At 46.9% G+C, this 13,358-nt stretch overlaps 1 protein-coding gene across 6 annotated transcripts in view; it reads left to right on the top strand.

Moving 5' to 3' along the window:
• The window catches only part of LOC148036641 (multisubstrate pseudouridine synthase 7-like), a 215,077-nt gene that overhangs the window by 109,108 nt on the left and 92,611 nt on the right, over positions 1 to 13,358 (top strand). For all 6 annotated transcript variants that reach the window (XR_015690970.1, XR_015690969.1, XM_087678678.1 and 3 more), the window contains 2 exons: positions 11,593 to 11,696; positions 11,848 to 11,921. Coding sequence is in view for 4 of the 6 variants with exons in the window: in XM_087678678.1 (XP_087534804.1) it covers positions 11,593 to 11,696; positions 11,848 to 11,921 (178 nt within the window). In the remaining 2 variants the exon portion in view is untranslated. The remainder of the gene's footprint in view (positions 1 to 11,592; positions 11,697 to 11,847; positions 11,922 to 13,358) is intronic.

Raw genomic sequence — 13,358 nt, 5'->3', positions numbered from 1 at the left:
GATATGAGGTATGATGGACCGCTGAACTGCCAGAGCAATCAGCGATAAGGCCTGTGCATCACGTGTATCCCAAGCTTTTTGAGCTGCAGTTCTTGGAGGAAGTGGCTGAGGTGGAGCGGGCTGAGGTCCCCGTTGTCCATGTGCGCCATGGGGAGGAGGAGTAACGGGAGCTACAACTCCCGGTCGAGTTTCCTCTCCACTGACATAATCCCATAAATTCTTGGCCACTAATACATTTTTCATCATGAATGACCAAAGGGAATAGTTGTTTCTGTCCAATCTGTCTTCCTTGGATACATACGTAAAGACATCACCTCCTTGATTTGCCATGATGACAAATTTCCAAAGACAAAATAAGCAATGTCAAAGCAGTATGAACTGGAAACCTGCAAATTTCCAGAAATTGCAGCAAACACGTTTCTGCAATTAATGTGCAAGGGCGTACTCTGTCAGAAAAGTGTCTTTTAATGCACGCTTCCCAAGGTGCAAACAGTGCACTGCAACATTGTTATATCAAAATCCCCAAAATTTTTGCCAAAATTTCTGTCAAAACAGTCTTTCTGTGACTGTACCAGCAGTTCATAAGCAACTGTTCACAAAATACACAAAAGCCCCAAAATTTCTGATGATCCAGTCCAGAAATTTACATGAAATTTATTTCACACCTGTGCTGTGCCTGCGGTCCCTGCTGCGTATGAACCTCCTCTGCCAGAAATTGATTCTGGACTAAAATTAAAATTTTTGTTTTTTAAGAAAAAAACACACCTGACGTGGTCAGGGCGGACAAGCAGGCTTATGTGGCAGGTGGATGGTCGTCGGGCGGGCGGGCTGGCTGGTCGCGAGCTGACGTGGACTCGTCAGACGGCGGGAGGACAGTTGTGAGCTGCAGGCATTGACTCGTCAGACGGGCGGCAGGAGCGAGCTGCAGGCGTGGACTCGTGGAGGTGTCAAACGGCGGGCAGGACAGTCGCGTGTTGTGTGGCAGGTGGCTGGTCGTCAGGCGGGCGGCAGTGCTGACGTGGACTGCAGTGACGAACAGCGCGCTGGCAGACGTGGACTGCTGACCTGACGAGACTGACGTGGCTTCTGCAGACGAGACTGACGTTGTGCTGGAGACAGGTTGCGTGGAGCTGTGCGTTGGCGGCCTGGAGCAGAACTGGCGTGGGCTGCAGACTGCAGACTTGCACATTGCAGGCAGGAGCTGAGTTCAGAGCTGTGCTCTGATACCAAATGTGAGATGGAAGGATCGAGGTGCAGCTGGGATTCAGTAGACAGTGTGAGAGTGAGAGACAGAGTTGAAGCACGACACCCAAGAGAATAGACTGAATGAGTGTAACCAGAAAGTACAAAGTACAGCCCTTAAACCTTAGGGTTGTAGGGGGTGTTCACACCCGACACACACTAAGTGCCCAAATGTGTGTAACATAAGCACATAAGTACATACGACAATAAGACCATAAGTCTGGGGGAAAAAACCTCTCCTACCGAGAGTAAAAAGTGCCCCAGTGTCCTACTGATCACCGACACTCCCATATGAGTGTAGGCGTAAGTGAGGCATGAGTCAAATACCCAACAATAGCAATGATGTACCACATGATATCATGTAAAGCATACATTAGTTGCAAACTATGTGTAACTCATGCAAATGTACTTCTCTTACATCACTTGTAAATGTACATTGCATACCATCCACATGTCCTATACATGCCTTGTAAATGTACATAATTTCCAAATGTACATTCCATATATTCATGTACTCCATACATGTCAGTAGGCTTGCAAATGTATAGTTTCAGAGCATAGGTGCAAACCATATACATGTGCATACTAACTCCCTGTGACTAGTATATTGCATAGTGATCCTAATGGTAGAAATATTGTCGGTATTTAGTACCGTGGATGCAAACAAAATACATTTGAGATCCACTATGTAATTGAGTTGTCCATCACTACCGGAGTGGAGGTGTAACCTCCCCCTTGAGCATCAGGTAAAACTCTAGATCTAAAAGAGTCCAATCCAAAGTTGGCTCCAACTGAAACACATCAAGGCAAAGCGTAATACTGAGGATGACTTTCCAAGTCACTCTCCATCCATTTGCAAATTTCTATTAATAGGTGAAACAATACTAAAACTTCACCAAGAAGCACATAGAAACTTTACGTCTAACTCCTAATGTCCTAAAACCTACACTAGGTTGTAGGTCTTACACTATGTTGTAGGCCTTTATTTCTTAGGAGCATGGAGATCCTTTATACTTTCACATTGCTGTAACTTAACTAGCATGAAACAGTGCATCCACTTGACTAGCCTTTCATGTATAGCTAACATACTAGGAGCATCAAATGCATAATGAAACATTCATGTTTGGATACTTTGGACCATTGCAACATGATTGTGTATGGGAATTTGCATAAGACGAGCCATACCAAGATACATTTTTCCACACATTTGAGGCATTACTAGCTGTATGTTCCTCATGACTAGCACTATATAGGGCATTTGTATGACCAACATTAATACCATGAGTTCCAAACACAGTGGTCTGCATATATGCACTTTCAAACATGTCACTTTGTGCCCCAGAAATCATGCCAACATTATTATACATAGGATTTTTTATTCCACTTGCCATGCCTAGTTATATTGGGCCTTGCATTCCCTACATAGGTGGCTACATACCATGAACATTTGGTCCATGCATTCCCATAGTCAAAGTATTTTGAGCCATTGCCTGGAAAATTGATCCATCTCCAAAGTACCTCAGGTGATCCATATTAGCATGTATGCCTTGTTGTCCAAAAAGCATTGGATTGGCACTTTCAAGTTGGTCTTGCATATGCATAAATTACCCTAGTGGCATCACTTGCTTATCCTCCTTACCCACATTTGGAACATCATGCTACTGCATTGGCTCTTCCTTTAGTGCATCTTGCTGTGTTGAAGCTTTTGAAGATAATTTCTTCTTCTTGCCTTTGGAGAGTTTAAGAAAAAAGTGCATAGACCAAGGATCATTTGCCAATTGAACAAACATTTCAACTGTTGTCCTTAGTTGATCCTTAAATTGGTCATCAACTTTCTCTTTTTCTTGTTGGTCATCAGCTTTGAGAGGCCTAATCGCATGTTGGTCTAAACCAACGTCAACTCCTTTCTACCCATACTTAGGGCCTTGTCCAAGATAAGGCATTGCATTTTCCCAACACTTACTGAAATTTTTAGATTGAGAGGCATCATCATTGCTTGATCCCATTTCAGTATATGAGGACATTCTTGTTGTGATGCTTAGCTGAGTACAATTTCAGCACTAAAGCGATGCTTTTGACTTCCAATCAAGTGCAGTATGCCCACCAAATGAAGGGACTTGATGGTATCCTGGCAAGGGAACCATGAAACCAACCTTCCTTCTCCAAAAAGGTGGTAAATGACCTGATTAAGCACAATCAATTTTGAACATTAGAAACCTAGTTGGCCCCAAAATGTGGCGCCCATTGCCTTTTTTCTTTAGCTTCAATGACAATTGGATGAAGTACACTGAGTTTTGAACCCAATCTCCTTCACTATTCAATGCCTCTTGCTGTCATGAAAGACATGCAAGCTTTTTTCTCAATTTTTCTAATAGGGGATTGGTCTCCAATTGATCCTTGGCTGGTTAAAGGAACCCGGAATCCAATTGGGATGGCTAGCCTCTTGAAATCTCCGGCAATTCCTTGAATTCAAGCTCTTGGTTCCAAGTTCTAAGCCTTCAATTTTTGGGCATAGGACTTGAGGTGGTTGCTAAACCCTAATTCCTACTATAAATTAGGGTTTACAGCAAGAAATATTTTGTTGTCCACCTTCTTTGGCTGAAATCTATTGTGAATGGTTGAGAAAACTGAGAGAATGTTTGTAGATGAGAGGGAAAGTTGAGGAGAGAGAGATCTGTGATTTCCATTGTGAGAAAGTGCTCAAATTAGCCAATGCCCGGCTGGAAATGGTTGAATGACTATTGCCTACCATCAACATGAACCCCATTGTAGTCGCCTACCTCTGGGGGCCCTAAAATTGCTGTCACCTGCCTCCAATGGCCTATTGATCGTTTGGCAGCACTCTTTGATAGTCTCCAATGACTAAAAAAATTGCAGCAACAGCTCTCTCTCTTCCTCCTCCAACCTTCATAATGATGGAATAAGGATCGACCCCTTTAACATCCTTTCCTGCACTTGCACGGGAAAGCTTTGCCAAATGGCAGTCTTCCAATTAGTTCTTTCCAACCATTTAATTGATTTTTAGAATTAATAAATCTGAAAATGAATTTCAGCGCTTGTCCTTGCCTAGAAAATTAAATGTTCCATTTGCAATTAAATTGGCTAGGCCATTATGACTCCCAAGTGGTCCCGTGCATTACTTGACCCTTGAACTAGCATTAATTAATTAATTAATGCCTAGTTCCTGGTGTCACTATTGACACTTATTGTCCAAATAAGTGCACTAGGCCAAAACTGACACTAGGCACCGCCAGTACCTAACTAGAATAACTATTTATGACTTTTCCTTTGACATCCATTGACATCTTGGGGTCCTAGGCGTGTCATTGTGACTTTTCTAACTTACATATACATATGCACATTTAATGTTTAAGTCAAATGATAAGCAAAGCATAAAAAATACACATCCCCGTGTCATAAACTGGTCTCTATAAAGATGTGACCTATCAAAGGCTCCCATGCACCTCCCTATTGTATGTCTGCAATCTTGAAGTCATCCCAAGACAAGCTCTTTCCAAGGCCTTACTATCAGGAGGAGCTCTTGAACGATGAGTTTACATAAACTTTGACCTTTGTTGATAGTCCATCTCCAACACATTAGAGAAAGTTCTCAAATGACTTGTTTGCACAAAGTTTGACACTTGTTGTCATCCAATTCCAGTTGACTAAATGAAGTTTGAGTGGTGAGGTGCTCTACTTGCGCATGATGCATGATGTGGAAAAGGCCAGACAAATTGTGACGTGCCACATATTATCTAGAAGCTGTTACTTCTTTGCTTGTTAAGAGAAGCTTCGCTATAAGTTGGTCTGATGTTTGACTCAATAGCTCCTAACAGCCAAAATATCTCATTGTAGTACAGCCAGGAATGCATTTTATGAGCCTCCATCAAGGTTAGGTGAGGATCAAATCCACAATTGAGAAATGTTGCTTGTTGAAAATCTGCTAGAAGAGGAGACTCATTGTATCACTATGCAAGTGAACTAACATAATATATGCATCTAGAAGTGTACCCTCAATCCCAAGGGTTTTCTATTTGATTTCAAATCATGAACACATAAGATTCGCATTATTGATGTCTGAAATTTCACATCATGATTGCACAAGTCCCTTATCCAGAATCTTATTTTCCAATTACCTTGTGGTGAGCATGAATGACGGTAGCATTTAGATGTCTTTTAAATCAGTAAATTTGATGGGCAATCCTGCAAGACTGAAACATAACATTTTGGAAGATAAAGTCAAAGACATACTATGCAGAAGATGTTTCATTTTTTTATTTTTATTTTTTTGCAAGTAAAATGTGGCTAATTATATTACTCAAAAGGCTGATTACAAGGGACTGCTCATGCTCAATAGACTAGCTGGAGCTAATGCAAAGTCACAAATACATCATGTATGCAAGCCTCTCAAGGATGTTTTGGGGGGATGGGGGCAAGAAGCCATGGAGGGGGGGGGGGTGTATTGCCATCTAGCGCTGCTTGTTTTCATCATGAAGAATAGGTCCTCGCCGCCCCAAGTGCACAAAAAGTGAAAACGGAGCTCTTGATGAGCTCGAGACTTGCCCTGCACTTGGTTCCACCGGCCAAGGAGGGAGTGGATGATGGAAGTTCAAAGCTCTGCCAAAGTCGCCTGTACTGAAAGGCACTCCTTGCCAAAGGCCTCTTGACAGCGTGCCTTCTAGACGTGCCATCCTATAAGACTCCCTACGATCTCTCATACCTTGGAGAGGTTTGTTGTGGGCTCTAGTACTTGGCGGCCGGGTAAAGCCTCCAAGCCGACCACTACGCAAGACCCAGCCTCAATGATGAAAATCGTGTCTCGTATCCTGGCCTCATACAAAAGGTGACGGCCATGGTTGATTGTCTGCTAGCAGAAAGCTTCCCACGAGATACATCCAAGGCTAGGTGCCAGACGGCGGAGAATGTGGCAGGCTCCTCTCCACACGAGCTATGCCGCCTGGCAAGACCAAAGGCAGTGCTTTGGAGTTTCCAAAAGCTGCTATGGGCAGCGTTCACACCCTCAATCTTGCTGTATCTAGGCTAGCTAACTCCCAACCGCCAGACCTCCGTGTGCCAAAAGCCATAGGAAATAGAGTACCCTCCTCGGCCTCCAGGTGTTCCATAGGCGGTGCTAGAAAGTCCGACAGAAGGCATGCGTGATGCTATGCTCCGCCCAGTATTTGCTACACGAAGGCGCCCAATCCATGTCCTCCTGCATCAGTACATGTCTACCAATCTTGGCTGTGTACTTCAAGAACCTCAGTGGCTTCTTGGCGGCTGTAGTGGCCAACCATAGTCACTCTCCAGGGTCCCACTCTAGCTCATCAAGTGGCCTGCTCTCCCATATCCAGTAGTGCCACTCCCGGAACTCCTCCCAAAACACATTGGGGTCTAGATGCTAGGTCTTCCCTTGGAAACCAACCACACAAATCCTTCTCCAAGGAAGGACAATGATCTCCTCATCCTGTTGCCCCCTATCAAGGACCAAACGCCCCCCATCCTGCATGGTGAAGAAAATCTCATAGGGGGCGCCGCCCACTCTACTTGTCACATGTAGGGGGATACTTGCCGGTGAGAATCTAGTGGCCCATACCTTGCCAGGCTCCATCGGCTCTCGGGTTGGGGGGTCAAGCTGCTCCTGAGGGATCGCTATGTCAATCTCCCTTCTCCTCAGATCAGCTCCTCGCTGACAACCTAATGCTTGCCGCAACACCTCGTGATCCACCATCTTGTACACCTCTCGCCATGTCCTGATAGTACGAACAAGGCCAGCCTCCCATCCAGTCCATTGGATGTGGGGTACACTCGCCAATTTGTATCCTGTCTTGATCTCTGACCTGGGGGTTCTAGACCATTGGCTAGTGGTCTATCTCCTCTTGGCATCCTGGAGGGGTCTGAACTAGGGCCTTGTGGAGGCCCTGCCAGACAAGAAGTAGGCTACGGAAGGAAGGAGGATTTGGGTGGAGTGATTTGAGCCGTCGTGAAGATCTATCTTAAGGATGGCCTCCAATCACCACCAAGTCTCCGTTTGCACTCTTGGAGACCCTCCTGCTGAAGGACCTTCTAGGTTTTCCCTCTTGGTGTGAGCCTGCGGACTACTAGCTTGCCCAAAAGGGCCAGGCTGTGGAACTATGGGTCTATGATCCCAAGCCCTCCCTCAGATCGATGCCGGATGATGGTCACCCATGCCACCTTGGCTCGAGAATCCTTGGAACCTTCTGAGCCGGCCTAGAGAAAATTCCGCTCTAGGTGGCGAAGCTGAATTACACAAGATGAGAAGCACCAACACAAGGCAATGTACCAAGCCGTTGCTAGGAGGACTTAGTTGACCACTAGGGCTCTGCCTGCTAAGGAAAGGCAGGCAGTACTCCAGTAGGTCAGCTTCTGCTTGATAGAGTCGAGAACTGGAAGAAACTGTTGGGCAGGAGTGATGTCGAGTCCCACCTAGAGTCCTAGGTATTGGACGGTTTGCCCTCTACACACCCATCTGAATCCCAAGTAGACGCCCCACTCTGTGCTAGAGTCTGGGTCTGTAAGAAAACCAACTGACTTTTGCCAGTTGATTTTCACTCCCGTTGCAGTGCAAAACACCTCCAGAGGTAGTCTCACTCTCTCCAGCATCAACTAATCATCCTCTATATAAAGGGCGGTATCATCTGCATACTCTGAATCTAACAGCTTCGTCTCCTCCCTCACTGGATGTTGAAGGCCATGTAGCCCGCTCACACGTGACCGGAGGAAGTAGGACATCACCTCTGCAAAGAGTAAGAACAAATATGGGGTAAGAGGACAGCCTTGCCGGACTGATCAATCCAACTGAAACTCCTCCCTCCTCCTACCACTTATGAGAACCCTGCTGGTAACCGATCTGTAAAGTGGAGAAACCCTGCAGATCCATGCCTGGGGGAAGCCCAACCTCACCATGGTGCCCTCTAAGAAGTCCGAGTCAACCCTGTCATAGGCTTTCTCGAAGTCCAGGAGAAGTACAACCAATCCCTGACCACTATGCTGGCCCACTCAGTCGCCTCGAAGAAGGTGGACATTGTCTAGGATGCTCCTATCTTGGACAAAACTTGTCTGTGTGTCATGAATGATGTTTGGAAGTACGGGGCGGAGTTGCCTGCCGATCATCTTGGCCAGTCCCTTATAGGCCATTGACAACAGGGTGATTGGTCTCCACTGGGATAGCTCCAACCGGTCTCCCCCTTTGGGGAGGAGTTTGATAAGACCTACCGACAGACTCCCTGGCATCCATCCTAAGCTAAAGATCTCTTGAAAGGCCGGTAGTCAGGGATCCTTCACCACCTCCCAGTAGGTGGTGAAGAAGGCCTTAGAAAGACCATCCTCTCTTGGGCATTTCTTCCGGTCTTGTTCATGGAAAGCCTCCTCTAATTCCTTCTCTGTGAAGGGGTCTAGGAGGGAGCGTCCCATCTCCTCTGTGACAAGGGCCGGAATGTGGTCCCAGACTTGCTGTCTATAGTGCTATCCTCTGGCTGAGACTGCCTCTTGGTGAAAAAGGTGTTTGTAGTAGTGAGTGGCAATCTCCATCACCTCATCTGGGCTAGAGCAGATCCTCCCATACTCATCACAGAGACTGCGAATCTGATCTCTTGAGGTGCGAGGCTGATGCACTTGGAAAAACTCCCTGCACATTGTGTCCCCCTTGCGCTGCCAAGAGACTGCTGAGGTACGGAAGGAAAACTCCGAGCACCTGTCCTCCAGACCAACGAGAGCTGCCCGTGCGCGCACCTCCTGTGCGTGGAGAGTGGGATCCCCTGGTGCCTCTTGGAGTAGTCTCTGCGTGGCTGCTAGGTCTCGCCGGAGTGCTCTCTCCTCCTCCTAGCTTTGCTGCTTGGCTTGTAGGGCTGCCTCCTAGCAAATCCTGCTCGACTTAGTTGGGCCCCTCTGCAACCTCCTTCGCGATCCGGTCCCTCCTATCCCACTCCCTAGTCTAGAGTTACTCAATCTGCCTCCTCACCTCATCCCTCCTGTAGATCGAGTCAGGGATCCGACAGGATTACGTGTCCAGGGCTGAAACTAGAGCATCAAGTGTAAGGAGAACTGGGCAGTGATCGGACACAGTGGTACTTGCCAATTGCCCTACTTGGCCTTCGCGAGAGCACCCCCACTCTCCCACATAGAACCTATCCAGCCGCTCCAGAAGAGCTCCGCCCAGCCGCCTCTATCCCCAAGAGAAATCCAACGACCTCTTCCTTTTGTGGAAAGCTCCTCTAAGGCCTCTAGGTTGTTGAAGTCTCCAACAATCCAAGAGTCCACCTTTGGGAGTCCTACTGCAATCTTTACCTAGAACCTGTTGTGTGCCCTAACCTCAATAGGGGCATAAACATTGAGGACTCCAAGGCATGAGTCCCCAATATCCAATTTGATCCATAGGACCCTCCCTGCCACAATCGTCCCGTGGTCACGTACAAAGGTGGTGAGGCTTGGGCCAATAGAGGTGCATACGTCTCCACTCCTGCGGTGGGCACCGATGGAGTACTCCCAGTAGGTGTGTGAACTGCCTGGGAGTACCTTCTCTACTCGATGGGCCTGGGTGAGGGTGAGCTTGTGCTCCTGCAAAAGTAAGATGTTGATCCATCCGGCAAGGGCAGGCTGCAACTCCTGCCGAACAATTGACTTCCTGGAACCATGTGCCCCACTGTAGTGGAGGCTATTCCCATTCCAGGATGCTAGATGTAGACTCATAGGGAAGCCTGTGACTGATTGGACAAGCATCTGTTTGGTGTGGAAGCTGCTGATGAAGAAGAAGAGCTATGGGCATGCGAATATGCTTTGCCGTAGGCTTGGAAGGTGAACTCCATTCCCCCATGGTAGCCCTTAGGCGGGACCATGGGGATAATAGATGCTCCAGGCGGTTCCACTAGGGCATCTATCAGCTAGGTTGAGAGGCGTGACTCTGTACACTAGTAGAAACGGGCAGCCTGTGCTAGGGGCCACTCGATCACATCCATTGGTGCTCTCCACTGTGGAGGGGCTCGACAAATAATGCTAAGATGTGGAACCTTGGTTCCAGTCCACCAGTTAATGTCCATCATGCAACTTGGCCACTGTTGGGAAAAGAGTACTAGTCCTCCTTCTCCCATCCACTGGGAGATGTGGTTTGCCACTTGGCCCTTCACCTCCTCCTCTATCTGTGTCATCGTCCAGTCTCCTGAATGAGAGGTCTGAAGGAAGAAAGCATAGTTTGGTCCATCTGGTGGTGCTAGTAAATGGACCTTGCTGGTCCTTGACTTGCGGACCACAAAGAGTAGTGGAAATTCTCCGCGCTTTGCAACTCTCAAGTAGGACCATAGACCACTGCGGAAGAACCGTGGTAGCAGTTGCGCCTGTCTCGGGAAAGTGTGATGGTTGTCAGGGACAGATGAGCTGGTGGTTGTGTGGGGAGGGTGGGGCTAGGTTGCTGGTGAGGGGAGGATATAGGCATATGAGGCTCGTCACCTCTTGTGGGAAGGTGGGGGATGGGCGGGGGTCACCTGTACTGGGTGAGGATCAGGGGGATTGATCGGCGGGGGAGACGGTGGGGAGGAGGAAGATCGAGGGATGGTGGGGTGATTGGAGGTATGAGGCGGGTGTGGGGGGGGGGGACCGGTGGCCCTGGAAGGGGGAGGCTGTGGGCTAGGGTCGGTGGGGGCTTCATGGGGGGGGGGGGGGGTGGGGTGTGGGGGCTGTGGGATCTCGGGTGAGGTAGCCAGTGATGCCTCCGTGGGTGGTGGATGTGGAGGTTTGTGATCTTGCCGGGCGGGACGAGCTGGGGGGGGGGGCTGCGGGGTGCTCTGCCGGGGGTCTGTCGCTCGCCCTCCTGCTCTCTGCTGCCGTATTTGGGGTATTTCTTGTCTGTTATGCATGGATAAGATCTGGAAGATAAGGCTGAGGCCTCAGGCTTGATGGTTTCAGCAAGGACTACATAAGAGCAATGTGTTTCTAGTATCGAATGCACAAATTTTCTCTGCTGTCCTTTGGGATGAAATGTATCAGTCTTCAAACATACTGCTTGCATTCAAAATCCTTTGAAAGACAAGAAGGATCCCTTGCGCGGTGAATCTCTTATAAAGGGCATGGAATGGTTGAATCCAGTAGCAAAAACAACAATTATGCATGAAAATCGTAAGACTTTCAGATCCTTTGAATGTATCATGGCCTTTGCAACTCGTTGTGCAAGTTTTTTGGTGTAAAGTGAGTCGAAACTGTTTGTTGAATTTTCAACTCAGTGGCACACTTTACAATGTTGTCTTTCTGCCTTTGATGTGGTCTGTGGCCTCTTAAGTTTGTAATTCTGGTTGCATAAGTATATAATGTACTGATTAACTAATCCTATATGAGCTCTACATAAGCTGCCAGATGGAAGAGAAGCTTGTGAGTATTTCCAGAAAACAAGAGATGCAAATGGGGCACTTCTCCGAATGCCTCAGGGATACACTGTACAAAGAGCAGTTGTAAGAAACATAAACTGTTACTGTCAATGTTTTATTCTCTTGGACTATTTTATAAAGAGAGGTTTATCTTTTTAGTCCCCAGCTTAGACAAGTGTCTTATAAGCAAGTTTATCTGCTTCTTGTTGACACTAATTGATCAATGCTGTGGCAGCTAAATATTCTCAAAAAGCATCCTGGCAGCTTTTTGCAGGCGATCAACAGCATTCCAAAGAGTATGAAGAGACTGTATGTGTTTACTAAAATGCAATTACATAGTTGACAAGTTCTGACTAAATTAATTACCTTTTTGTTTGAGGGGTCTCTATGGGATTCTGATGATTGTGGATGGTTATATTTGTTTAAATGCTGTTTTCATTGCTTCAATGTGGTCATATTTTCATCTACCTAGGCCTGCATATAAAATGCACGGTATAGATAGATGGATGGATTCATTAACATCTACATAAGGCCAATGTGGACTATGAAACAATCCAAAGTACATCCATGTCTAATGTCATCTCATCAATGAGACAAAGCTGAAAATAAATGTCCAATGAGACAATGCTAGAGTATATTCATGTCTAATGTTGTCTCATCAGTAGAATGAAAGAGAAGTCCTAATCTAACACCAGTAATTCAAGGAATTGTGGTGGAGACTATGAGAAACTGCAATATACATTTGGAGCTGTATGTGTAGAATGTAGAGAGTGTAGCTGATCTCAAGTTCTATGCATGATGTCAGCTATGATGTGGTCAACTGATGCACTTCATGGTAAGTCTCTGGTGTGCTGCAATGATGGCTTTGATCCAACTGTGGTGCGGTCTCCTCGGTTGTGGTCTTGGTAGACTATGATGTGGTCAACTGATGCACCTAATGGTAAGTCTCTGGTGTCCCACAATGATGGCTATGATCCAACTGTGGTGTGGTCTCCTCCGTCGTGGTTGTGGCACAGTGAAGAGGCTCTTTCTAGTGTGACTTGGTGGCGTGGAATGGAAGGTGTTTAGCGGGGTGGCTTTGAATGTGTTGGACTAACAATGTTTGTAGGGTTGGAATCTTGATTTGTGGGAAAACTTGGTCATCCCTCTCTGTGTAGGTCCCTTTGGGTGAGCTTCCCTCCTATCTCACAGTAGTGTTGTGTGGTGCCTTTGGAGCGTCAAGAGGAAGAGACATAGGCACCTAGGCATCTCTTGTCCTTGCATTTGTTGGGTTCGACAATATGAGGTGAGAGAGAGAGAGAGCTAAGGTGGATGTAGCTCCATGAGAGAGAGAGTGTGTGTGTTTGTGTGTGGAGAAAGAAAGATATATTAACGTCTGCTGAGGCCAAAGTTGGCCTATGAGACAAAAACATGTACAATGTTGGTCATCATTGGATATCAAAGTGTGATGTGCTAAAAGATGGTCAGCGATATACAGTGAAAAGAAGTTATGTCTGATGTAGTATTTGTGTCTGGTACCCTTGTATCTGTGGTGGCATGCTGCCCTGATTTCCTCGGCTCTCTGGATTTTCACCCCTCTGTGTGTGGGTGCTCTGTGTGTGGTGACAGTTTGGAAGAAATCGGTTAGCTGTGACTAATGTCCCCCTCTCTGTGTAGTGCCAGCATGTAGTAGTGATGTATGGAGCCTTTGAATCTCGACTAGGAACTGGTTGAGGTGGCACTGGTGTGGGGACTCCATGACTAGTT

The sequence above is a fragment of the Lygodium microphyllum genome, chromosome 5 (genome assembly GCF_053477565.2).
Source record: "Lygodium microphyllum isolate KBCC chromosome 5, Lygodium_microphyllum_v1.1.10, whole genome shotgun sequence".
Taxonomy (NCBI): Eukaryota; Viridiplantae; Streptophyta; class Polypodiopsida; order Schizaeales; family Lygodiaceae; genus Lygodium; species Lygodium microphyllum.
Note: the sequence above shows the minus strand (reverse complement) of the source record. Positions and strands in the feature narration are given on the sequence as shown.